The following is a 27,956-nucleotide window of genomic DNA, read 5'->3' as shown; positions in this document are numbered from 1 at the left end:
CACCTGCAATAATGTTCACTTTTTGAAGAAAGATCAGGGTTTGATTTCTGCTTGCCTTATGCAGTGTTGCACAATGATTATTTTTAGTCTAATTATCATATTAGTTTACGGATGTATCAATTTTATTTTAGTTTCTTTTAAGTCTGTTTAATAGATTGCTAATCATAACTCACTTATTTTAAAGTCAAATAAGTTAATGAAAACATACCTGAAGTTTGCCTTAATGTCTGATGATGAGCCTTGTGGACATTGAGGCCTAGGAGGGTATGGTGCCCCCTGTCTAGGGTGGCCATCTCCTGGTGAAGTTACCACTGCCAAGGGTCCCATTTCCATATTCGCTGGGTTCACCCAGGCTAATTCAACTCACAAGAAAGTGTTTATTTTTTAGTTTATAGTGAGAACCACAACTGCCTGTAAGTGGGATGTTTATGTTGGCTTGACCAGTACATTCCTTCCCTGTGGGGAGCTGACTTATATTTAGAATATTGCTTAGTGCACATGGAATCCAAGCAGGTTGTGGACTCAAGTATTTAATGGCAATGTGATCTGATCATCTGGTTTCCTTCTCCCCAATAAGGATATACCTGTTCAGTGAGAAACTCCTACTCACCTTGAGGTCACAACTTAGAGTTAGTTCTTCCAAGAAGCCTGGACCATGCAGGCTAGGCCATTGTGGTGGCATGGGTAATAAAAATGGGCCCCGTATTAAATTCCATTCTGGGTTTCCATGGGTACAGCGACAAACCAAGAAAACAGATCACCATACAAACAAACAAATAAAAAACTTTCCTCTATGGGAGGAGACATTGATTTGGCAAAGCAAGGATGAGGTTCTTGGTAGGAAGGGACTGAGGAAGGACAGAGGCAGGAGAGGGTGTTTTGTTCTTCTATTGTGAAACTAGTTTACTTAAGAAGAAGCTATAATGCCTTGGTGGCTGCAGGAGAAGCTTCTGGAGATGCCCACAGCAGCTGTGAAATAGCCTGTCCCACCAACCCCTGTGCCAACTCAGTACATCTCAAGATGGTCTTTCCTGAGTCCATTTCACATTTTTTTTTCTATGACTACATGTCACATGTCATTTATAAATTCTTCATGATTGCCAAAAGGGTCACAGTTCCTTTTTAGATTTCTTATATGTTACTCACAGAACTGTTTTTATCATTGTGGTAAAAAATAACTATCATGTCTGACCAAATCATGTCACATCTTTGGAGCAGTTAATGACTGGAGGTAGGAAACATTAATTTCTCATTATGGTATGAGCCTAAAAAGAACTATAGAGTGCTGTGTGGTGTTCACTTATTTCAAAATCCTAAGCCAATGCCATCAGTTCAGTTCTGGCAATTTCATTATTTTCTAATAAAGTTCAAATAATTAGAGTCTTAAACTCTTTAAGTCTTCAAAACTGTTTCGTTAGTTAATAATAACCAAAGTGAAAGTGCCTAGGGAATGTCATTTTCACCTCCCAGCTAGTATTTGAGTGGTATTTTTTTGTTACTTGCCATAGATTAAAAAATATTATTTATATATTTGTTTCAAATTATTAGTTTAAAGATTTTTGTTGGTGTTTTTAGTATTTAAACTTTTGGGGAAGTATTTTTTTGTTTGTTTGTTTGTTTCTTTTGAGGGGGATGTTTTTCTTGATTGGGCTGGGGATTTTGTCCTTTGTTTTGCTTTTGAGAACACGGAGTTGTACTAAAGAAAGAATATAAATGAAGGCTGCCTACCTACAAGTTAAAATGGGTCCCTAGAGGAAGAGGAATAGCAGAGAAAGCTATACAACATTTAATCTATTAATAATAAAAAGACTGAATTCCTTTGGTGGCCATGAGTCTCCACATGGGTCAGAAGGTTACCATAGTTTCTGTGTGTGTGTGTGTGTGTGTTTATTTATTCTCCCTGTGATGTTCCAAAGAGGAGGAACCTCTTTGGACAGTCTATCTTTTCCTGTCCTAGAGAATGCTATCTTTTTAAAAAAATTTTTTTAATGTTTGTTTATTTTTGAGATAGGGACAGAGTACGAGTGGGGGAAGGAAAGAGAGAGGGAGACACAGAATCCAAAGCAGGCTCCAGGCTCTGAGCTGTCAGCACAGAGCCTGACATGGGACTCAAACCCATGAACCGTGACATCATGGCCTGAGCCGAAGTTGGATGCTTAAATGACTGAGCCACCCAGGCACCCCAAGAAATTGTGATTTTTGACTCTTCATTCCTGTTAAGGGCTTGCGATGATGCTTCACCAAGTCTCTGAGTCTCCTGAGAGATCTAAGGAAATAGAATGGCACAGAGAAAAAAGTACTGGGGGGGGGTCAGGATTCCTGGGTTCTGAGCTGCCTGTGGGGTTTGAGGCCAATTATTTAACCATATGAGCCTCTTTTCCTCACCTGCAAAATGGGCCTGAAGATATCTGTTCCCTCTCCCACAATTGCACTGCTGTGTCAGGACACCGAAGACAGTAGTTTGGAAAGCTTTGGGGGTTATTTGCCAAGAAGGCCAAGATGCTAATCCCTCAGGCTCTGGTGCCCAGGGACCGGGCCTGGGGTGGCTGGAACCTCCTGAGTTACCCTGCTGTGCCACATGCATCCTCATTTTCTGTGTGTGCTATGAGGTGGACGCATTTGGGAAGTACTGAACAGTTTTCACTAAATCACTCACCAGCCATGTGGGGTGTGGACACTAACATTGGAAAGAAGGGATGAAGGGGCAGGTGGGAGGTGGAAGTTGGTGAGCTGGTAGGTCTGAGACCATAGACGATTCCACAGGCAGAATTTTGTTTTGTTTTGGACTTAAAACCTCACCCCAGCCATTCAGCTGCTCCCCAGGGCCTGTGCGTTCCCTTTGTTCCCTCCCAGCCTCCCCCTGCCGTGGCAATCGTTAGGCATTTACATCTGTTTAATTTCAATTATTTTAACTTTAGATGCTGCTTTTTAATTTTTTTGTTTCAGAAATCCTTTTTTTATTTTATCATTTTTTAATTAATTTTTTAATGTTTGTTTATTTTTGAGAGAGAGACAGAGAGCGAGTGGGGGAGGGGCAGAGAGAGAGGGAGATGGAAAAATATGAAGCAGGCTTCAGGCTCTGAGCTATCAGCACAGAGCCCCATGCGGGCTCGAACTCACGAACTGTGAGATCGTGACCTGAGCTGAAGTCGGACACTTAACCGACTGAGCCACCCAGGCGCCCCAGAAATCCTTTTTAAAAAATTACTTCCTGAAATGTCAAAAGACTTGATATATGTCAAAAGACTTGATATATGGGAATAATTACAAAATCTATCTCTTTATTATGTGCCTTGTTTATCATCTTTCCTTTCTCCACTTGAGTGTAAACTCAGGAGGGGTTTCTCTTGACTTTATTCATTGATATGTCCAAGCCTGGTGCATAGAGGGAGCTCAATAAATATATGTTGAATATTGAACAACTTGGTTAAAAATCTCATTCCTTGTTTTCTCCTCACCCTCTAGATGTTTATTCTTTTCAAGAAGAGGAACCTGTTTTGGATCCTCATTTGGCCAAGCACTTAGCGCATTTTGGAATTGATATGCTTCATATGCACGGGGTAAGAAGGTCGACTTTGTCTGTGCTCCCTCCTTGCAGGGAGGGAACCATTTGGTTTATTTAATATGTAATTCCTGTAACAGGAATCTTGCTTCTATAGGTTTTCGGTTTTAATGTGTGCATTTACTTCTTTGATTTAATTCATTAGCATTTTCTTTTGGTTACCAGCTTAGAATATTTTTTTAATGGTATAATAAAAGTGGCACCTCCTCAAGTACCATTTGTTTTAGTTGGAGTTTACTTGCAAAATTTCTGTCTCCTCTGATGGAGAGTTGCATGAATCACTCCTTGTTCACTGAAGCGAGAAGGTACGGGAAGATGACCTTTAAAATGATCTGTGACCGACATCACTTTAATTAATTTCAGGAAGGGAAGCAGAGCTCGGGGGTGGAAAGAACAAGCCAACATACTGTTGATGGGAAAAGCTTTGCTTCATTTAATATTGTGTTTTCTAGCTGATATCATGCCTATGTAATGTTTGTCCCTGTGAGGAGCTGTTTGAGTGTGCGTGCTCTGTTGTGGCCCTTTCTTCCCAGCCCGGCTCCCTGTCCTCAGGCTCTCCTCCTCTGTCTCCTCATCCTCATTCATGTCACCTTCTAGTTTACGTTCTGTGCTCTTCTTAAACCCCCCTCTTATTTCAGGGCACTCCTAAGGCCCATGATTTTCCTTCACTTTCCTCTCCAGCTTTCTTGCCTTTCTGTTTGCAGTATTGTGTTGTCTCTTCCCTTGAAGTCACTCCACTTGCTTCTTTCTTTCAGTTCCTATTTGCCTTTCTTCCTCCTCTTATCTCCTTTCCTCAGTCTCTTTCATTTAAAAATTTTTTAAGTTTATTTATTTTTGAGAGAGAGAGAGCATGAGCATGGGTGCGGGAGGGGGAGAGAGAGAGAGAGAGAGAGAGAGAATCCCAAGCAGGCTCAGCAGTGTCAGCATGGAGCCTGATACGGAGCTTGAACTCATGAACTGTGAGATTATGACCTGAGCTGAAATCAAGAGTCAGACGCTTAACTGACTGAGCCACTCAGGTGCCTCCCTCTTTCATTTTTTAATCTTTTAAAGATGTGTTTCTTTTTTACTGTGGAGAGACGTACATAACATAAAATTTACCATTTTAACTGTTTTTAAGCACGTGGTTCTGTGGCATTGAGTGTGTTGACATTTTTGTGCAGCTATTACTACCTCAGTCTCTTTAATTAGGTTATTTTTCTGCTTAGCTGGAGGAATAAAGGGACAGAAACATCCACTGCTGTTAGAAATAATTCTTGGGACATGATCTTTGGGTGATAATTACAAGTAAGGTTGGTTTCCTTCATTGACTTTGCCCCAGACAGAGAACGGGCTTCGAGACAATGACATCAAGCCGCGTGTCAGCGAGTGGGAAGTGATCCAGGAGACGGGAACGAAGCTGAAGCCCATGTATGGCCCCGGGTACACGGGTCTCAAGAACCTGGGCAACAGCTGCTATCTCAGTTCGGTCATGCAGGCCATCTTCAGCATCCCAGAATTCCAGAGAGCGTAAGTGTCCCCTTGCAGACCTGTGCGCACAGCGCTGCCCTTCGTCCACTCCACGTCCAGTCCACTCCATGTCCAGTCCACTCAGCATGTGCCGGGGACCCTGTCTTCCTCAGCTGCAGGACATTTCACCACATCCTCATGGTGTGACTTCTTGCACTGAAGCTGGGTGAGAACACTTGTCAAGTGTGACGGGAATCAGGTGAGATTAGGAGAGCTTTGTAACTGAGAAACTCACAGGGGTTTGTCATATTAATAATGGCTTCCATTTTTAGACCATCAATCACCCTCTATGCCAAGAAAATATTAATCATCAATCTTCATGGAAGCCTGCCACATTCCTTCCTATAGATGCTCTAGGAGAGATTCAGTGATCGGTTTGATCAGTGTTGCCCTCCTGGTGAGTGGAGTTTCTTGGCGGATTTAAGCTTTTCGTTTTTTTGCTACTCAGAATGTGGTTCACAGACTGGCACTGGTCCTTGGACTGCTGGATAGGGATCTGTGATAACTATGGAAATTGAGTGAGGATTTAGAAGTTTTTGTAGCAATTTGACATTGTCATGCTTTATGAGAGGTGTTTCATTTTTTTCTTTTATTATATTTTTTAAAGGAGTCACCTGTATGAGTTGAAATAAAACAGCTGGCCCTTCACCATAGATAATTGGGAGGCACTGATGTAGGGTGCTTCCTAACTGTATGTGTATGGGGCTGCCTTCTTCCTCCCACATGGAGGGGGAGAGCAGCTGTGTCTGTGGCCCTTTTCTTCCCTAGGCTGGGCTTAGATGGGTCGCTGCACAGACTGGGAGTGTGGCTGTGCACTCGTGGGCAGCCACTGCCTAAAGTTTAGAACATTATCTTTGGGGTGCCTGGGTGACTCAGTTCCTTAAGCATCTGACTTTGGCTGAGGTCATGATGTCATAGCTCGTGAGTTCAAGCCCCACATTGGGCTCTCAGTGCACAGAGCCTATTTTGGATCGTCTAACTCCCACTCCCCCCCCACCAAATAATTAAACATTATAAAAATTAAAGAAAAAGAAAATTATCTCTAGTGTATTCCAGAGCGGGTAGGTTTCTACCATGGTTCAAGTATGGAAGAGGACACATGTGCTTACAGATGGAGGGGTAGGCAGCACACTAGGAACAGCACAGGGCAATTTTTTACTCACGTAGAGTTGAAATGCTAATTGCTTTAATGGTGGTTAATCAAAAGTATATCAAATATCCTTTTCTTTCCTCTCTTGGTATTTGAATTCTCATTCCTCTTGCTGTTTTCTGGCTTTGGAAATTTATGGTTAGTTTGCATGTCTAGTTTTCCTTTTCACATCCAGCCAATGAGGAGTGGTTCTGCTCTGCTCAGCAGTGTGTTGGGTGCAGGGGTTCAGTGGTAAACAAAAGGACACGGTGCCTGGCCCCACTTGGGCAAACAGACACTGAATAAATAAATGATCAGAAGAGCAGCTGCATGGTTATAAACATAGTAAGTTCCACGGAGGAAAAGGGGAAGAGGTGATCAGGGAGGATCTCTTTGAAGAAAGGACATGCAAAGGGGCACACACCTTGACCCATATGCAGGAGGAGTGGGGCGGAGGGTTTTAGAGGAAGAGCAAGTTTGAAGCTCTGAGATGGGAAAACCTTTTCAAAGTTATGTATCACACGTCGTATTATTTTCACAAATTTTTGCCATTGTCTCCTACTTGTATTGTTATTTGGGGGCAGTATAACTTCGTCTTATGTGTCTCATGGTCCAGGATTTTTAAAAAAAATATTAAAGGAAAGACCTTATGGTAGGTGTTGTATAATCACTATTTCTTTTAAACTAGAATGGAGGAAACTTGTGTTCTTTGGTTACAAAATCCAACATTTTCAGTGCTTTATAGTCTATAGTTTTTGAAAATGCTTTCTACCCTCCAAAGTTTGATGAACGGTTTTATCTTTCTGATTTTTTTTTTCTTTAATGAAAAAATGTACCTCACATCTGTGTTTTGGATTTAAGATTCAAATCTCTCAGCTCAGTGTTGTTTCAAGAGTTTTAGAATTTGATATTACTGAATATTTAATTTTCTGATTTCTGCACATTTACTGTATATATTTGAACATGAGCAATCTATTCATACTCATCCTCAGTCTGCTCATTCTTTTACCAAGTGTCAGTTGATTGAAATACTTGCTTTTCTGACTCCTTTCTCCCCAGCGGGACTAACTCAGTGGGGTTAGATTCAGGGGACAGTGTCTCCATTTTGTAAGTAGAAAGAGTGTCTCACAGAGAGATTAAATGCCTTACGTACAACCACAGTGTAATTTAGAAATGTCAGCCTGACTCCTTGATACTCTTTCTGCCACCAGAACCCAGTTTACATTTCAGAATACTTCTGATGAGGATCCAGTCTAAGTAACCTGGTGTAGTGTACAAACTGAATGAGAGCTAAGATGGATTATCAGATAGCAAAACTGTTTTTCCTTTGAGAACTGCTAGATTGCAAACTAAAGGTATAATACGTATTTTAAAAAGTATCCAGCATTGCTTCTGTGTTTTAACTTAATTTTGTTGTAAATGAAGAATATTTCTCGTCGATTAGAAAAGTAATATAAATTACTAGCAAAATGGGCTTTTCTGACATCAAAGATTTGCCACCTTTAATTTTTTATTCTTCTCCACCAGTCTTGCCTGAAAGCATAAGCCTTTTCACTAATGTTCATCTTCATATCATGTTCGAGATATGATAAAGACTGGTTTGTAGGAGAGCTGATGAATTCATCATGTTGTGTTTTAACAATTCCTCAATACAGTCTCTGGCTGTGGACAGTTTTGTTCCAAAGTTTGGTTGATCTCTTATTTGGCTCTTGGTCGACTGAAAATTTCTAGATGGAATTGTTGCCCTAGTGACACATCCAAAAACCATCTGAATGGGACTGTCCCAGAGAAGTGGGCTCTGTTAACTTTGGCATAAGTACATAATATGGGGAATAAATTCTGAGTTTGTAGACAGCAGGTGCCTACAAGTGTCCAGTAGTTGGGGGATCTGATTAGAAGTCATTGCTGACTATTATTTGTCATGGTTCTCTGCTAGGGCTTTATTATAGTAATGCCTTTTATGTTGGTTTGTAGGTAGTCAGTTATGGAAATTGGTTATACGGTTACACAATATAAATGTATTCAACACTTTTTTAAATTAAAAATGTTTTTATTTGAGAGAGAGAGAGCATGATTGAGGGATTGGGATAGGGAAAGGGAGAGAGAGAATCCTAAAGAGGCTGCATGCTGGGTGTGGAGCCTGATGCGGGGTGGATCCCATCACCCTGGGATCATGACCTGAGGAAAACCAAGAGTCAGATGCCCAATCAACTGAGCCACCTAGGCGCCCCCCACAAATATTTTATGAGTGCCTTTTACATGTCAGATGCTATTCTAGTTCTGGAGATGCAGTGATTCAGATCATTTATCTGCCTTCATGGAGATTATACTCTCGTATATAATCTCTAGAGAGATGATAAACAGGGAGATAAATAAATTATAGAATTGCAAATACTGAAGCATGCCAAGAAGAAAGTCAGCCAGGGTCAGGTGATAGGGAATTAGGAGGGGTGGAGAGGTGCCTTTTAAACAGACCTGAGATGGAGCAAGGGTCTGTGGAGAGAACATTCCGGGAAAGAGAGCAGATGGCATGACCTTGAAGCAGGTGTGAGCTTGGCATGTCCTGGCAAAGAAGGGCATGTGGCTGGTGTGTTGTGGTCTAGGGGAGAGGGATGGGAATGAGGTCAGAGAAGTGGGCAGAGCAGAGTGCATGAAGTGCCAGTGAAAGGGATCTGCTTCTAGATTCTTCTTTCTAGAGCTTTCACACTCAGAGAGTTAAAGCTTGAAAATGGAAAGATGAACAGCACAGAACAGAGGGTATGAAATAGGAAGTGAACTTGAGAAGTGAATGATTGTATAGTGAGATTAGCTGTGGGTGGTGGAAGTTGGCGCTGCTCTGTCAATGTAAACTGGTCAGAAGGACGGGTTGGGGACTGCTCAAGGGATCACAGATAGGGCAGGTACTTCCAGGAAACTGGTTCAGAGCATAGGTTTGGAGCCAGGCTGCCTGGGTGCACTCTGGGCTTCATCACTCCTTCCTTGGGTGACTTTGGAAGCATCCTGATTTCTTATCTCTCCAATGGGTAACAATAACCATCCCTTCCTCATATGGTTTTCATGAAGACCCAACCAGGTTATATAGAGACCCCTTAAGGGATAGTAGTTGTTACTCCTGTCATCATCATTATTCATCTTGATATGATTGGGATAATTTCCAGCCTTACCATTCGTTTTTGAGATGGCAGTTGTGATGGCATTAGCCGGTGGTTTCTGACTCTGGCTACATGTTATAGTCATTTGGGGGACTTTGAAAAGATTGCAAAGCCCAAGCCTCAGTCTCAGGCAACAACATCAGAACGTCTGGGAGTGACCCTGGCTTTGGTATTTTTTTGAGAAACTTTTTAGGTGATTCTAACTTGCACCCAGGGTTGAGACCCACTGATAGAAGCACAGTGGAAGGCCATGAAGATAGCTGTAAAGGTAAGATTTCAGGAAAAGTTTTCTTTGGGTGGATGAGTTAACTTTGATAGAAAGACAAGAAGGTCTTAGCTAGGATGGCAGCTTATTTTATTTCTGTTCATTCACTTCCTACGTTTTGACTCTCCCTTCTCATTTTCTAGGTATGTGGGAAATCTTCCAAGAATATTTGACTACTCTCCTTTAGATCCAACACAGGATTTCAACACACAGATGTAAGTGCTGATTAAAAGGTATCTAAAGTTTTTTTTAGAAAATTATCCAGTAAGTGTTCTTAGTGGTTATTGCTGGGTTGCAGAATTAAAGGCAATTCTCTTTTCTTTTTTCTTTTCTGTATTTTTAAAAGTGTTATAAAATGAGTGTGTGTTACTTTTAGAAGAAGAAAGATATTAATAGTTATTTATAAAGGACTGAGGCTAGTTTAAAAATGACATCGGTATCAAGAAGAATGAAATAAATAAGTTAGTGTTTAAAGTTTTTAAGATTTATTTATTTTGAGAGAGAGTGTGAACAGGGGAGGGTCAGAAAGAGAGGGGGAGAGAGAGAGAGAGAGAGAGAGAGAGAGAGAGAGAGAGAGAGAGAGAGAGAAAATCCCAAGGAGACTCTCAGCACAGAGCTGGACATGGGACTGGAACTCACAAACTGTGAAATCATGACCTGAGCCAAAATCAAGAGTCGGAAGCTTAACTGACTGAGCCACCCAAGCCGCCTTAAATAAGTTATTTTTGAGTAACCAAGATAAAATGTTCCAGCTAAAAGCATTCATAGATAATGTTAATATCTCTATGGGAAAACAACAATGATGTTTTTGTTTTTCTTTGTCCCTCCTGTCCAGGACTAAGTTAGGACACGGCCTTCTCTCAGGCCAGTATTCAAAGCCTCCAGTGAAATCTGAACTCATTGAACAGGTGATGAAGGAAGAACACAAGGTATGTGTCCCAGTGTTTGCCACATTGATATGCAGGTAGGAGGGGACTTAACCAGCTAAAATACGGATTTCCTATGTTTTGGCAATTGGTGGCTGTAAATTTAGGAAGGTATTAGAATAGCTATTTCATTTTGGAGTCTAGGGTGTCTGTGTGCTCTTAAAAGTTGTGGTAAGAAATAGCTAGGGTTGGTGTTTCTAGTCATAGTTGCTTTATGGATTTTATGTGCGTGCCATTGTCACTGGTTTTCAGAACAGTGTTCTTTGTAAGATAGAGCTGAGATGGAAGGAATAAACCTGATACAAATATACAAACATTTTCTCCTTGGGCAGCATAATCTTGGCCCTTATAATGTCTTTTTTCTCCTAGGCCTCAACTTTGTTTGCTAGGATTTCTCAAGAAGCTGGTTGTTAAAAAGCAACACACACATTCCTATTCCACCTCCTCTTCCACCCTGCTCCCACCTTCAGAGTTGGGAATTCTGAATTTCTGGGGAGGGGTGGGTGGTTCTTGTTTTTGGTAAGCTCCTAGCAGATTTGTAAACCACACTCAGATATGAGAGACTCAGTTGGCCATTCAGTCACTGTTTATTCATAGAATAAATGCAAGATGCACCCCGTCTCCTAATAGGGAGACTTGCGTTTCCATGTGCCTACAGAATGGGCTACTGACCCCTCCCTGGGTGGTTCTGTTGCTCAACTCCAGAGGACACTGCTCACAACCTGGTCTTTTTGAGAGGTGCCCTTGAAATTCTGCAGTACACAGCTTACACAGCTGCGTTTGGCAGCCCGGCTCGTGGTGCTGCATATGGCCTGAATGGAGTGCGTGCCCCTTTTCTCTACCACCTGCTCTGCCCTCGGAGTGCTCTGTTTTGACTTAGTGGGCAAATCTGTTTCTCAAGTGTTGACCTCTGTGTTCCCACCTTCAGTCGGTCATCCTTAACAAGACTGACAGCAGGAATTCAAAGTGAATAAACGCTTGTTCATAACAAAGCTGACTAGTTGGGGAAGTGGAGAAGCTGGGAGAAGGGAGATTATGAAGGGAGCATTTAGAGGTGGTGTTTGGAGGTGGGGAGAAGGAAGGGACTTAAGAGGGTGGAGAGGGAAATAGATACTCCGAATGGCCGGGCTGGGAGATCAGAGTGGTGTGGGGGCAGGGAGATGCGTTGGTATCCACTATGGCGAGATAACGAGTCTTTCATCCATCCAAGACTGGAAGGCCCTCATCTGGGACACAGCTGAAGGGATGGTTTGGATGTGGGGCTGGAGTATGGGGGTTATTCAGGCTTCTTCCACCTCTGAGCTCCCATGAATCCTTGAAGAGGTGATGGTGAAAACAGCTGGGCCCAGCATTTTGTTTTCATCACATTTTATCCTGGGTTTTCATCCACACTATGTCACTTTGTGGGACACTTTTGGGTCAGAGCCCACCTTCCTTGGTGGAGGAGAAGGAGACTGGATTGGGACTCGGGGACTCTGGCTTCCTTTCCTGGCTCTGCAAGGAGCTGTGAGATCATGGGCTAGTCACGCAAGCTTCCAACCCCAGCGGTCAAATGGCAGAATTGGTGTGGGTGGTGGTTGTGACTGTTGCAGGTGTGAAGGTTGTCTCTCCAGTGTAAATAAAATCTGTGTGTATTCCTGCCTGGTGTTGTGCTTTTGGAGTCTCTTCATTTGAGAAAATATAGAATAAAAATCATCAACTTAGTAATATTTGCAAGTAAAGTTTGGTTTGGTTAATATTACAATGTCCTTTTACATTAGAAAAAAAGTAGTTCTTATATGAGTAAGGCATGTATTTATTCAAATTCTATGAATAGTGACTGCTTGGGGCCCTTGCCCCCTCCTCACTGTTGGGTTTAGTGACTGTGGTGCAGTAGCTCTGTGATCTCCAGGGTCTGTAGCCTACAAGTGGGAACCCCAGCTTTGTCTGGCCCAACATGGGTAACCCAGCATTTGGGCCATATTTGGCCTGTAGGTGTGTTTCCTTGGCCCACACATAAACACCTGAATTTCCAGCTTCTCTTAAACACTAAGACCCTGTGGCGATTCCAGGCCCATGATAGCAGATGGCTGGAGCTGAGTAGCAGCCCTCCCTTCAAACAGGACACACAGTCCCCAGCTGGCTCCAGTCCCTTTGTGATTCGTGACTTGGCCAGTATGCTGTTGCATTTGAGTGTGTGACCTTTAATCTAGATGATCTGTGAAATCCTTTCCTGCTCCAAGGTACCGTGATCTAATGGTCTTAGAGAAAGGATCCTGAATGTGACCAGTAGTACAATGTGCATCTTGGGAGTGTGGGGAAGACCATCTAGCTGGGTGGGATACAAGTGAGCCTTTGGTTCAGAGATCACCAGGGTCTCTTTAACATTCAAAAGGAGCTTGAGTTGACCATACAATCTGTGGCCCTGGGGGAGTCAGTTTTAAGCTGCTGTTTGAACAGACAAGTGATTCATAGTAAAATCTCCATTTCCCCTCCCAGTGGAGGGAATTGCTTTCTGAGGCATCAGGATTTTCACTGGCAGTTGGTTTCAGAGAAACCAGTTTGTGAGACTCTTCTCTGAGGTGTCAGGAGCCCTTTGGTGAGGTGGCCTTGTCCCAGGCCTGTGGCTTTTGTGATTTGTAATGTGCCTGAAATGCCCTAAGAGAAGAAAGAAGGTGTGCTAAAGCAGAGAAGGGGATGGATTACAAGAGGAATGTGTTGTGGAAGGGAGAGAGCATGAGAGAGAAGTCAGAGCCACCATGTGGTGGGAAGGCCTTTTTACACGGCCACCACCACCAGCAATACGAATCGCTAAGATTGCATAGTGCTGAGGAAAGGCCTGGCTCTTCCTGTATGTTCGCTAATGCACAGAAACCTTGCCTAAAGTTACACAGTCAGTGAGTGGCAGAGCTGGGATTTACACCAGGCAGGCTGGCCCCTGAGTCTGCATTTGACCCCTACATTATTCTGCATCCCTGATAGTTGTTCTGGCTTTGCTTCAGGCTTTCCAGTGCCCCAGTGTGTGGATGGTGTAGGTGGATGACAACAGGGGGTCCTTAAAGTTTGCAGAATTGCCAGGTGGCCCAGCAACTTGTGTTTCTCAATACCTCTGTCTTACATCTTGGGTCCTTTCTAGGCTACATGCTTCCTAGTTTTAAGTTGGTCTTCTGTAGACCAAGGCAAAATCTAGTTTTTATGTACACATGCTTAATGCACATTTTCATCTATAAAAAGATTTGCTGTATTTGTTTTGGGCAATGCCATTTCTACATGAATTTGTTGAATTGATTTTTAAAATTAAATTGCATCTGCTGTAGATAAAACCTCCTCACTTTTATAAAAGGATGCTTTTTCTTCTTCTTCAAAAAATACTCCTGATTTTATGCATTCTAAGACCATGCTTTCACACATTTTAATGCTGAATAACTCTAATTTATTTCTTCTTCTGAAGATAACATGTTTTAAACAATTCTGTATTTTAAACAAACTGCATTTCTTACATGACAATTCATTTGATTTCCCCTCTAAAAAAATACTTGATGAGGAATTACCGGTCTTCGTTTTTGATCACCATGAGATTACCAGTGTTCTGCTTTGAGGTGATGTAGTTTTACTCCCAAGCATAAGAACTTTATTTTCGCTAACCTCCATTTTTCTCGGTGGGGAAAATGTAACATTTCTAACTCACTTTTTGAAATATGAAAAATAGCTTGGGGAAAGCCCTCTGTTCCTTTCTCTTTGGAGATTTGGGGTTTGAATCTGGGTTAGGAACTACTGGCCCAAGGTTTATGGTTTAAGATTAATAAAAGTTTAGGGGCGCCTGGGTGGTTCAGTCGGTTGAGCATCCGACTTCAGCCAGGTCACGATCTCGCGGTCCATGAGTTCGAGCCCCGTGTTGGGCTCTGGGCTGATGGCTCAGAGCCTGGAGCCTGCTTCCGGTTCTGTGTCTCCCTCTCTCTCTGCCCCTCCCCCGTTCATGCTCTGTCTCTCTCTGTCTCAAAAATAAATAAAAAACGTTAAAAAAAATTTTTAAAAAAAAGATTAATAAAAGTTTAAATGAACAGATGCCATACACGTGTACTGAGGACAGGCTGAGATGCATCTAGCTTTCTTTTTATTCCTGTGGTCTTACAATGTAAATATCCATACGGGTGTTGCTCTAATGTGATACAAAGCCCCACTCTTCCTGTGTGTTTATTAATTAAAGCTTTAGGCTCAGCAGAATGTGAGTGGAGAGTATCTGGCTGCTTTCTTGGTACAGAGTTAAACAGAAAGCCCTGTATAAGTAAGCATGTGGGAAAGATTCTGAACACTGTAGTCCTCTCGCTAATTTTAGCTGATCTGTTTTGCAATTGCTGATGGAGAAAGTAAGTACAGTATCCTATAAATATGACAGGTTCCTTAGGTGGTTGCTATTTTGGAGACTCCTGGGGCTCCCTCTTAATAAAGTTAGTTGTTGAGACTAGCCATTGCTTCAGGTGTTTTAAGAGCTGGCTCATGGTGAGAGTGTATGCTTCCTGAAGGCAGGTCTGACTCTTGGTCAGGTCTGGTCACTCCCTCTCATCTTGTGTGGTGATAGACCCATAGGGGACACTGGGATGATGTCAGTGACGCACTGCCAACTAAGAGATGTGGTTTCTGTGACTTCGTTCTTTGATTCTTATTTTGGTTTTTTGGTTTCTTTTAACTAACTGCCTTATCCAGAGCCTGGTCTTAAAAAAAATTTTTTTTTTCTTTAAATTTGCAAATATGCACACAAGTAGCATTGTGTAGCTTTAGCAATCACCATTCTGCCAGTCTGGTTTCAGCAGTCCCCCTTGAGCTCAACTTTTCCTCCCTGTTCTCTTCCTCTTTCCTCCCCTTCCTCTCCCTTCTCTTCCCCGCAGGATTTTAACACAAAACCCAAGCATCCTCCTTTTCTACCTGTACATGTTCAGTATGCAACTGTGACTAGAATGCCTCCCCCCCCCCCCAATAAAAATCATGTTAAAAGTTGTTTAAAGTGTTAGTAGCACAGTAACAAAATTCACAACCATTCCTTAGTATCATCTAATATGCAGTCCATGCCCAGAGTTTCCCCTGCAGTATCAAAGATGACTTTTACAAATCCCCCTCCCTTTTTTTCTGCAAGCTATTGATTTATGGAAGGAGCTGAATCATCTGCCCCAGGATTGCTTTAAAGATTGTTGCCTTTTTCAGCTTGTGTTCCTGATAAGCTGGAAGCTAGATCTGGAAGATTTTGGACTATGCTAGATATGAAGGGAACATACTAATAGTTGAGTATAGGAATTAGTAAGACTTCCATCTGAAATCAGATAGGTAAGGTGTGGGGCATGGGCACAGGCAGGCAGGCCAGCTGATGACCAAGACATTAACTGTGGAGTTCAGCTAGTTTTAACTAAGATGCTTGAACCCGGTAAAAGCCAGGAGCTGGTCTGCAGTGTGACGTGGAGAGGAAGAGATAGCGTCTCTCTGGTTAGGAAGCTTCTTCAAATAACTTTTCAATGGTAAACAAGCTATAGCTTGACAGAGGATCGAACAAAGGATTAAGAAAGGTCAGTCCAGGGAAAACAAATGAAATGGGCACAGAAAGAGAAGAGGTGTGGGGGTGGGTAATGAATGAGGCTGGGCCACGGCCCAGTGCGGGGCTGAGGTGCTGGGGTTCTCACCACAGTCCCTGTTGAAACTTCTCCTCCCAGTTGTATGACCACACAGTGAATGGCACAGAGCAGCAGCCAGCTTTTCTGAATTTACTGACTTGTTGAACTTTCCAAGGCAGCTGCCTTGATGGGGACTGGCAGCCACATCGGGTTGAAGTGCAGCTTGCAGGAAGAAATGTCATCAGCAGCAGGCAGTGAGTGCGTGTGTATGTGAATGCCTGAAGATAAATGCTCAATGTGAAAAGGCTCATTCCGTGTGGTGCCTCTGCACTGCCAAGAGCAGAGGAATAGTTGCTGGACTGGCCTGGAATGTTGACTCCAGAAGTGTGTGGGTTTGAAGAGGGCTCAGTCAGAGTCCAAGGCATACTGTTTTCCTTTTTTCAGCAACTGGTGAGATGGACTCAGGGCCATCAGAGATGAGAGCTAGTAATTATTACTAGCAGTATTAAAACATGGGATAGGGGTGCTGGGTGGCTCAGCTGGTTGAGTGTCTGACTTTTGATCTTGGCTCAGGTCATGATCTCATGGTTCCTGAGTTTGAGCCCCATGTCGGGCTGTGTGCTGATGATGCACAGAGGATGTTTTGGATTCTGTCTCTCCTACTCCTCTCTGCCCCTCCTCTGCTTGTTCACTCTCTACAAAAAAAAAAAAAAAAAAAAAAAAAAAAGACCTGGGATAAAGAGAGAGACAGACACACACAGGGAGACAGACAGTGAGATAGCAAGTAGCTGACTTCTGTAGCTGTGTGATCCTGGGCCAGTTACTTAATACTTCTCTGCTTCAGTTTCCTCATCTGTCAAGTGGAGAAAATCATCATCATTATCATCACCTCATCAGGTTAGGTGAGTTAAGCAAGATACATGTATAAAGTAGTTAGAACTACGCCTGACATCTAGTAAGTATTTATCCAAGTACCTAGAACAATGGCTGACATGTTATAGCACTCAGTAAATTTCTGTTAAATGAATGAATAAATGTTAGCCGTGATGCAAGGCATTATTTTTGTGTGCTTGTGTTGGGTGACACCATGTGGTAGACAGGCATCAAGCAGTGTGAGTGAAGAGAGTTACGCTTGTTACATCGTCCCCGGGAGGTCTTTATACAGGTAGTAACATTAATTATCAGGTGTAAATTGGTCTTCATCTAGCACTGGAAGCACATCTGACGCCACGCATGTGTGTAAGCTGGTCATTTATGTACAGTTTCCAGGTCCTCAGATGCCCAAATGCTCCCACTTTGGAGAATTCTCCTTTAAGAGCTGCTGGCGCTGTTGTGGGTCTTCTGCAGTGTCCCTCAGCATTTGTTACAGACACGTGTGTTGTCTTTCATTTCCCCATGGTCTCTCAGCTCTTGGAAGGTGGAATCCCCAGTAGTGCTCTGTGTGATGTAGGTGATTAGTAAATACTGGATGACAGGGTTAGGTCACATATATATTCAACAAGATAGGAAAAATCACCAGAGTTTTATTAGAAACGTTGCTTTTAGGAAATATGTGTTGGGGAGAATTTACACGTAGAGCCGCTATGGGACTGCAGGGAGATAGGTACGAGAGTTTTCCCATCCCCCGTTGCATCTGATTGTGTGATCGTGCACACCTAACATGGTCCCTGGACCCTAGGCATTGACCTGGATGTCCAGGAGATCTCATAGAAGTGTGAAACGTGGCCTCCACCTGCTAAAGCCTGCAGTGAGGCCGAGGAGGTGGGCCAGAGCAGACTGGAAGTTACAGGAAGTGGGAGGCACGCTGTGCTGTGTACTCAGTGATGGCCCGCCCAGGGACCACGTTCGCTGGACTGCAGAGGGGAACGTGGCCCAGAAGCTGAGCAAGTGGAGGTTTTTTTTTTTTTCAATATATGAAATTTATTGTCAAATTGGTTTCCATACAACACCCAGTGCTCATCCCAAAAGGTGCCCTCCTCAATACCCATCACCCACCCTCCCCTCCCTCCCACCCCCATCAACCCTCAGTTTGTTCTCAGTTTTTAAGAGTCTCTTATGCTTTGGCTCTCTCCCACTCTAACCTTTTTTTTTCTTTCCTTCCCCTCCCCCATGGGTTTCTGTTAAGTTTCTCAGGATAGCAAGTGGAGGTTTTGAGAAGAAGTAGGTGTGCAGCAGCCACACAGTTTGCACAGTACATGAACCACTTCCTCTGCTTGCTTGGCAAGCTGAGGTTTGTCTCACTGAGACCTACTGTGTGCTACAGCTGCCACTCCCTATCTTTGCTTCAGAGAGCTTGGAATTGGAATCACAACTGGAGTTCATTCTGGTTCTGCTCTGTTAGCTGCATGATAATCTGGTCGTAAGACCTCTTTGAGTTGAAAGATCTGTCTGGCACTTCTCTGCCCGTCTCCATTTCTCTAGCTATCAAGTGAGGATAACAGAAGTCTCTTCTTTGCGGGGTTCTTGTGAGTATTGGGTGAAGTGACATGTAACACCATTATTAGATGGGTGAACTTGGAGGGGACTCAGGAAACAGCTTTATCATGAGCCCACCTCTGTCCTCCGTGGTGATATGGACTCATCCTGTTCTGCCTCTTCAGAGCATCTCAGGCAGATCGCCTAGATTTCCAGTGATTTCCTGCAGATTACCAGCATTAAAAAGTCCAGTTCACATCAAAGGCAGTTGAAAGCATCTCTCCCCTACCAGGCTCGGAAGTCATGGAAACCAGCAGTGCACAAGGGGTAGCTAGCATCAGCATCCTCTGGTAGCTTTGTGTCCTTGCTCCCTCTGGCTCTGACCCCTCTAAAGTCAAGTAAGGATCAAGGGATGGAGATACTAGACAAGAGGCAGAGCCTTTCACTGAGCTAGTGTGTTTGGCTTCCTCTTGGCTGCCATGTGTATTCTGCCATGGTTAGCCTTTTTGTAGGGGCACATTAGTGGTTCCTTAGAGGTGTCCCTCCTCCCTGCTTGTCTCCTCAGGGACCTCCACAGGGACCTTTCCCTATTTTCTGTTCAACTGACTTCTGTAACCCCCACCTTGGCTCCTGCCTCAAGTCTCCTCTGCCAGCTGACTTTCCATCATCTTATGCAGTGTCCTTTCTGAAGGAGCCTGGCTACTGTTTTTCTGGTCCCAGGGAAGTTCACATATCCTTATCTATCAGAGTTGTCCCTGCCACCCACTCTTTGCACTCTGTCATCCTGGCAGCTGCTGCTAGCCTCCTCCAGCTTCTCCAGGCAAGGGGCAAGCTCCTGGAAACAACCCATGCTCTGATCCAGAAACAGCCAAGGGCACGCTCATGAGCCTGAACACTCTGCAGCGGTTACTGGGGGCATGCTGTGCCATTTCCTCTCTTGGAGGTACAGGCATACGTCGAAGAGAATGTGGGTTTGGTTCCAGACCACCACAATAAAGGGAATACTGCAATGAAGGGAGCCAAATGAATTTTTTGGTTTCCTGGTGCATATAAAAGCTATGTTTATACGACGCGGTGGCCTTCTTTTTTTAATTTTATTTTTTTAATGTTTACTTATTTTTGAGAGAGAGAGAGATACAGAGACAGAGCACAAACAGGGGAGGGTCAGAGAATCTGAAGCAGGCTCCAGGCTTGAACTCGTGAATCGAGAGATCGTGACCTGAGTCGGAGTTGGATGCTCAACCGACTGAGCCACCCAGGCGCCCTGACACTGTGGCCTGTTAAGTGTGTGGTAGCATTATGTCTAAAAAAACCCCCCCAAACAATGTGCATACCTTAATGAAAAATACCTTACTGCCAAAAAATGCTAATCATCATCTGAGCTTTTGGTGAGTTGTAAGTACTGATCACAGGTCACCATAACAAATATACAATAATGAAAAAGTTTGAAATATTTTGAGAATTAAGCAACATTTGACACAGACACAAAATGAATGAATGCAATTGGAAAAACGGCGCCCACAGACTTGCTTGGTGCAGGGCGGCCACACACCTTCAGTTTGTAAAAAAACACAGTATCGTCGAGTCACGGTGAAGTCAAGCACGATAAAATGAGGTGTGCTGCACCCCCGTCTCTACGGGGGCTTCTCTCAGACTCTCTCACAAGGAGGGAAGGGGGTGCTGCAGAGCTCTCCTCCCCTTTGGCCTCTTTCAGAGAACCCCCACTCCTGCCTCTCTCGCCTGCCCTGAAGTGGGCCATAATGGCCTGCCTTGGAGCATGTCCTGTGAAGATGGGTCGAATAATGCCTTTCTTTAGAGAGTGGAGGTGTTTCTCCTGTGTTTCGTTAATGCGGTGCCTGCTGCACACTAAACGTCCAGCGAACGTTGGCTGTCATCACTGTTTAACTTCTGTGGGCTTTAGTAGTCTCATCTGAAAATCGGGACTTATGGTCATCCCTACCCTGCTGGCCGCTCAGTGCTGTTAACGTGTGTGAAACTATTGTAAGTTGGTTTTATTTTTACATCTCAGCCTCAACAGAATGGGATCTCTCCACGCATGTTTAAGGCCTTCGTAAGCAAGAGCCACCCGGAATTCTCCTCTAATAGACAGCAGGATGCCCAGGAGTTCTTCTTGCACCTGGTGAATCTAGTAGAGGTGAGAAGGTGGTTTTCCAAACTGCTCAAAGCGTTGTAAGAGGTGTGCCCAATCCGCAGGTGCAGCCCACTGTGTTGTGGCCAGGGTGCCCACCCCCCGCCCCTTTCCTGAATCTCTCATGGTCCAAGCTCATGTGGCATTGGTGTGAGGCTTGCTCTGCGCAGCCCGTTGGGCAGAGTCGCTTCTCAGTCCCTGTTTTGTAGCACTTCTGGATCTTCCTGTTCTTCTTTAATTTGTAATTATAAGAGTGTTTGTCCATAATTTCATTCACAGGTTTTTTGGTCTCCATGACAGACTTCCTTAAGAGGCGGGTGTGGTCTTTGGTGTCCTTGTGCCACCACTCAGAAGAGATGGGCACGTTTTGCTCACAGCAGAGTCAAACCACATTAAACGCTGTGGTTTTTCAAAGCTACTGAGAATTTGTGATTAAACTATTTTTCCCCTTCTTAAAAAACAGCCACTTTTTCCTGATTACAAACATGTTCTTGTGGAAAATATAAAAAGGCAGAAAGAAAATAAAAATCACCAGTGAGAACAGCCCCTACCAACAACCAGTGCTAACATTTTGGTGTCTGACCTACCAGTCACTTTCTGGGTGCATTTTTTTTAAATTTTTTTTTTAACGTTTATTTATTTTTGAGACAGAGAGAGACAGACCATGAATGGGGAAGGGTCAGATAGAGAGGGAGACACAGAATCCGAAACAGGCTCCAGGCTCTGAGCCATCAGCCCAGAGCCCGATGCGGGGCTCGAACTCACCGACTGCGAGATCGTGACCTGAGCTGAAGTCAGACGCTTAACCGACTGAGCCACCCAGGCACCCCTGGGTGCATTTTTTTAAAGCAGGTTTCAAACCCACTGGGACTTGAACTCACGACCCTGGGATCAAGACCTGAGCTGAGATCAAGAGTCGGATGCTTAACCGACTGAGCCACCCAGGCGCCTCCCTGGGTGCATTTATTAATTCTCTCCAGACTGTTTCATAAGCATTGTTTTGTCTTCTTTCTTTTTAAAAATTTTTTAATGTTTATTTATTTTTGAGAGACAGAGACAGGGTGTGAGCAGGGGAGGGGCAGAAAGAGAGGGAGACAGAATCTGAAGCAGCTCCAGGCTCCAAGCCGTCAGCACAGGGCATGACGCGGGGCTGGAACTCACTAACTGTGAGATCATGACTTGAGCTGAAGTCGGATGCTTAACCGACTGAGCCACTGAGGCGCTCCTATAAGCATTACTTTCCACTTAACCTGTTGTGAATGTTTTGCCCATATCGTTACATATTTGGATGTAGCATGATTTCTTTTTTATTTGTATGTAATTTACACAAATGCATTTACATGATCATATCATATGTGCCTTAATTTTTCCAGGGCAACCCTTTATTACCCTCGCCTCCCCCCTGCCTTGTCTTTAGTATGGCTCCCTCACCCCCTTTCTTCTGATTCCATCTAGGTCAGTCCCTCTTTCATAACTGTTCATGGCTGCATAATGTTAATTCACATGATGAACTACAGTTTATTTAACCAGTCCCCCATTTTTTGACTTTAGAGAAATGCCAGTGTTTTGTTATGAACGTACTCTAGGTGAACTGCCATGCCCAGAGGGAATGCTTAGTAATGCCCAGTCTCTACACAAGATTGATAGATACTCTGTTTTATGCCAGTTTTTATTTATGGCTCAATAGTCCTAAATTTACTAACCTGATACAATCTAATCTTCAGAGGAACCGCATTGGCTCAGAAAACCCAAGTGACGTTTTTCGGTTTTTGGTGGAAGAACGTATTCAGTGCTGTCAGACCCGGAAAGTCCGCTACACGGAGAGGGTGGATTACCTGATGCAGTTACCTGTGGCCATGGAGGCAGCAACCAACAAGGGTAATGGTTCCAAAGTGGGAAACTAGCAGTGTGCTTTCTCATACGTGAAAACCCTCGAACTGGAGAGAAGGAATACGGTTCAGTCACTGCCAAGTTGCGTCAGGAGTAGACCCAGCCCAGATGGTGTCTGGTTGGCACGTCTCTTTTCCTCGTTTCCTCAGTCCCCATGTGATTTTCTTGTGAGAAGAGTCCAACGCATCACAGGTTTTAGTTGGAGGGATTACGGATGGAACCTATTTTAGTGCCTATAAATTTGACCAACCAGTTGGCTTGGAGTCAGCTTAATTTGGTGGGACATTATTTGTAATTATAAATGTGGGAAATTCTTTGAACATTAGCACTCATGAGTTGTGCTATAAGTTCTGAGGGAAATGATCAGAACTGCGTTCTTTTTATTTATTTATTCTTTTTGGGGGGGGGTGCGCAAGTGAGCAAGGGGCAGAGAGAGAGAAAGGGAGAGAGAAAGGGAGAAGTGGGCTCACCCAAAGTGGGGCTTGAGCTTACCCGATGTGGGACTCAAACTCACGAACCATGAGATCATGATCTGAGCTGAAGTCAGATGTTTAGCTGACTGAGCCACCCAGGTGCCCCAGAACTGCATTTAAAAAAAAAAAATTAATGTCTTATTTATTTTTGAGACCAAGAGAGACAGAGCATGAGCAGGGGAGGGGCAGAGAGAGAGGGAGACACAGATTCCGAAGCAGGCTCCAGGCTCTGAGCTGTCAGCACAGAGCCCAACGCGGGGCTCGAACCCACGAACTGTGAGATCATGACCTGAGCCGAAGTTGGACGCTTAACCAACTGAGCTGCCCAGGCACCCCCAGAACTGCATTTTTTGATGTGAGACATTCTAGCAGAGATCTTGAAATAATCTGGCTTTGACCTCTGAGTATTGAAAATGCCTCCTGTGGGAGATGAAGTGGGGCAGGGGCTTTTGTAGGACCAAGACCCATTAGAAGGGTCTCTGGACTTCAGAAGAAGGTAGAGGAACCATGGCCAGGCTGGGGTCTCAGGAGAAGGTTCCTTCAGTTTGTTTATCTGGTTCTTCCCAAGCAGAATAGAGGAAGGGTATTATCTACTATGTTACTTATGTCCTGTGAACTGGTCATTTCTGTGAAGGTCAACAACTCAGTGGGTGGCCTTTTTCCCTTTTTTTGGGGGGGGGGTCAGTTTGTTGTGCTAATGAGGATTATGATGATTTTAAGATGAAATGATTTCCATTTTCTATAAGCTCCTGCAACTTTGGACCAGTTTTAAAATTCTTATCCATTATATAATGTAGAAATGAGGGTAGGGGTCTGTGGTTTGTTTCTGTTTTAGAATAAGGCTTGATTGCTTTCTCTTGCCAGCCTTGGGGATATTCTACTCAGTTCTGTGATCCTCTGTAACTCATTGTTTATGATTTATGAGTAGTAACTATTCTTTTTCAGAAAGGAGATTTATAATTTAGTCTCTGGGAATTGATTGTTGGGAACACCTAATGCTGGCATCCTAGATATAAGTACATCATAAACTGATGGTGGGCTGGACAATGAATTTTAAACCCATGCTCAGATGTGCTTAAGAAAACACATAGGTACATAAGGGTGCTTAAAAACTGGTAATTCAGGAGTAATTTGTTTTATTTTGGGTTTTTTTTTTTTTTTTGGTTAACAAAAGGAATTCCCAAAAAGGCCCTTTCAAAATTATATAAAATTTTGACTTATAGGCAGTTTCCAAGAGCAGATCTGCTGACTCTTGGGAAGTTGATGATGTGATGTTTTCTTTTTCCCTTGGTATCTTAATTGTTTGAGCAGGAATAGTGTAAAAGGCCTTCTAGGTTGGTGGCTCTGCTATCTGAGGTGGTGGGTAACCTCAACCCGAGTTGTCTGGGCAGCATTGGTTAGAATCACAGGCTCTGTGCGGTAGAGACTCTGGCCCCTATAGGTCTTCTTGCTCCTTGGTCCACACCCTCCATGACCTCTAATCAGAATGAAGAGATGACCCTTGGGTCTCTTTCAGTGTGAAATTCTCTGGTGTGAAGACTTTGTGATTGGAAGGTGGCATTTGGGTAATCCCAGCCTTGACCTCTGGACGAATGAAAGACCAGGTTCCTGCATCACTCACATTACACATGAGGGCAGAACCTCTGATCTGGGCTGGAGTTCACAGGTCCCTCTTGTCAGTCTCAAAGAAGAACAGGCAAAAAAAAAATATGAATGGCTCATGCGGTCTGTCGGTGCCACTTTAAAGATGGCTCAAGATCAGCCTTTCAACAGGCTTTTCTGGATCTGTGGAGGGCAACAAGTAAGCAATCTTGCCCCAGCCCAGAAGCCTTCGGGAAGGTTGGCCAAAGGGCGTGTTTTTCACTTTAAGAAGATAAGAGTGAGTACAAGGTCATTCATGTGCTCTTTTACTCAGATGAACTGATTGCCTATGAATTAACGAGAAGGGAAGCAGAAGCAAACAGAAGACCCCTTCCTGAGTTGGTTCGCGCCAAGATACCATTTAGTGCCTGCCTTCAGGCCTTTTCTGAACCAGAAAATGTCGATGACTTCTGGAGCAGCGCCCTACAAGCAAAGTCTGCGGGTGTTAAGTAAGTGTGTATATGTGTGCACCTGTGTGTGTGTTCTTGTATGGTGGGAGTGGGGTGAGGGGGGACCCTTGACAGGTGGGGAATGGCTAGGGGAGAGGTAGCAGGGAACTGTATAAGTCTGCACATGCTTGCTCATGTGAGATGGGATAATGAATCATACAACCCTAATTATAGAGCTCACTTGTATGAGACCTGTCCAATAAAATGTTCATAATTTATATTATGTGCTAGGGAGGGAATGCCTTTTTTTTTTTTATGCCTTTTAAAGGCAAGGCTGTGGTTTATCCTCTATTAGGAATTTCTTTTTTCCAAGAGGATGTAGTCAAGAACTCCAACAACCCCCTACCCCAACCCCATGGTAAGAATGATATTAATGAAGAAATTATGGAAATACTCATGATAGTCTTCAATATTTAAACTCCATATGATATAGTTTAATTCCATAATTAAAAATTTGGCTTAGAACTTGGTGTCCAGGGCTCTCAGGGTATTTCAAAGTGGACATAGGGCTCCTGCTCTTTGTTCAAATGAGCTGCTCAGGACTTAGCTAGGAGATGTTCAGTTTCCACATTGTGTGCCTCATTGTCAGGTACATAAGTTTTTTTTTTTTTTCTGCCCTTGACACCTTAATCGATTTTATACAGTCAAATGTGTAAAGCCCACATAGTCACATAAAATGAAGGGAGGTCTGGAAGTTTGGTTCTGGGAATTTTATTCCTTTTAGATATTATTTGTTTTTTAAATTTATTTTTAAGAGAGAGAGACAGCACAAGCGGGGAAGGGACAGAGAGAGAGACACAGATCTGAAACAGGCTCCAGTTTCTGAGCTGTCAGCACAGAGCCCGATGCAGGGCTCGAACCCACCAGCTGTGAGATCATGAGCTCACGAGCCAACGTCAGATGCTTAACTGAGCCACCCAGGCACCCCCACTCCTTTTAGATATTCTTTGGCCATCTGTCCTCCTGACAAAAATTGAGCACTATCTAGTTGATGTGAAAGGGGAATGAAGGCTGAAGAGCTACTGCTGGATGTTTTATCACCTCAAGTAGCCGTCAAACCTAAATCCTTTATTCTCTGGAACAGCCATCCTTGGGATTCCTCTTTGTTTCAGATGATTGACTTCATATGTTAAAAATGGGAAAGCACAAAGATTTATTTCAAAGAGCTAAAAAAAGCCATAATTTCTTAAAATGATTTTTTTAAGTGTTGTTCATATCCAAATGAGGTTAATAATTTTCCATTCCTTTATCAGTTATTCAATGTGAAGTAAGTTTTTATCCTAGGATTGCTGAGTTACAGGGTCTGTGGTGTGTGTGTGTGTGTGTGTGTGTGTGTGTGTGTGTGTGTGTTGTATGTGTGTCCTTGCAGAGAAACATTGATAAGTTGGTGTGGTAAATGTGTCAAATTTACTTCATTGCAACTTGGAGACATCATTGGGCAGTTAGACATCTACAAAGTATCTTAGTGGTAGACCCACTTTCTTTAATTATTTTTCCTCCAGCTTTATTGAGATATCATTGACATTATTGAGATATTGACATATATAGATATATATTGAGATATAATAACATTGTGTACGTTTAAGGTATACAACATAATGATTTTATTTTATTTTGTTTTTTTTTTTGCTTTAATTATTGACAGTAGGTGGAAGATTTCTCAGTTATCCTTCTCTCTTTGCGCTTTAATTCTGTTTATGTATGGGATATAGAAGTGATCAGGGGACCTGGCCACCTAGAAAGTCCCCAGCATCAGATGTAAGCTGCAGAGTTGTTCTTCGTATACCTGTCTGCTTGGCTACCCTTTTCTGTTCTTCAGAAAAGTAGCCTTGTGTCTTAGAAGTGCAAGGTGTGACACACTCTCTGGGCCTGCAGAAAGGAGCCTTCTTATCACTTGGAAGAGGCCCATCGTTAAAATGGAGTTGGGAGGCATTAGCTTTCCAGAGACAGAGGCTCTCACCCCAGGGTGAGTGATCAGGAGATCTAGATCCTTCTCCTGTGTCCACTTCCCAGCCTATGTTCTATCCCAGGGCACAGTCACCACCCAGTGTCCTTCTTGCATCTGTAATGGAGGAATGATGCTTGCTTACCTGGTTTTTTCCTCAAGCACTACAGAATATTTAGTTGTAGGCAGTGCTAACATAACTCTCTAGAGGAGGGGTTTCTGCTTTCTCTAATCCTTGACAGTAGATATTAAACACGTTTATTCCTTTCCTCTGTCTTTTACATACATACATGCTCTCATTCTTTTATGTATATGAAAAAAATTAATACTGGATGTATCCAGTTGTTAATAATTGAAAACTGGTCTTTGTGGAAAAGGAGAAGACAATGTTAGGTTAATAAAGCAGCTACCATATTTTGGTCCATTTATTATTCCAGGTCATGTGTTAAGCACTTACCATCAATTGTCATTTAATCCTCTTGGTACTACTGTGAAGTGGGTGCCATTCTCCCCCTTTTATGGATGAGGAGATAAAAGGAGAAATAATTGGCCAGTAAGTGGCAGACCTGGAATTCATTCAGATCTATTGAGTTCAAAGTTTAAACTCTTAATTCCTCTGTTACATAGTATCCAATTTCCCTTATCATTTCGTATCTGCTTATATCCTTATAACCCTTATACAAAGCCTTGCATATTCCTTATTATGCCTTATCATGTTTCAAGTATTAGTTTTGGGAGACACAGTTCAGGAGATTCCTAAAATATTTTTTTTCTTTTTCTTATTTCTAGCAATATAGACACGATCTCCTTATGTTAGTTTAGGGTCTTGAATTTTTCTTGTGTTAGACCCAGACACTGAAAGACCAGGAAGA

At 43.2% G+C, this 27,956-nt stretch overlaps 1 protein-coding gene across 1 annotated transcript in view; it reads left to right on the top strand.

Moving 5' to 3' along the window:
* Positions 1 to 27,956, top strand: part of USP13 (ubiquitin specific peptidase 13) — a 117,673-nt gene that overhangs the window by 55,028 nt on the left and 34,689 nt on the right. Inside the window, exons 7-13 of the mRNA XM_060639274.3 lie at positions 3,466 to 3,560; positions 4,884 to 5,071; positions 9,761 to 9,832; positions 10,453 to 10,546; positions 20,567 to 20,692; positions 22,411 to 22,564; positions 24,965 to 25,139. Of these exons, the coding sequence (XP_060495257.1) occupies positions 3,466 to 3,560; positions 4,884 to 5,071; positions 9,761 to 9,832; positions 10,453 to 10,546; positions 20,567 to 20,692; positions 22,411 to 22,564; positions 24,965 to 25,139 (904 nt within the window). The remainder of the gene's footprint in view (positions 1 to 3,465; positions 3,561 to 4,883; positions 5,072 to 9,760; positions 9,833 to 10,452; positions 10,547 to 20,566; positions 20,693 to 22,410; positions 22,565 to 24,964; positions 25,140 to 27,956) is intronic.

Source organism: Panthera onca, chromosome C2, assembly GCF_046562875.1.
Source record: "Panthera onca isolate mPanOnc1 chromosome C2, mPanOnc1 haplotype 2, whole genome shotgun sequence".
Lineage (NCBI taxonomy): Eukaryota > Metazoa > Chordata > Mammalia > Carnivora > Felidae > Panthera > Panthera onca.
The sequence above is the reverse complement of the archived record's forward strand: the minus strand, read 5'-3'. Positions and strand labels throughout refer to the sequence as shown.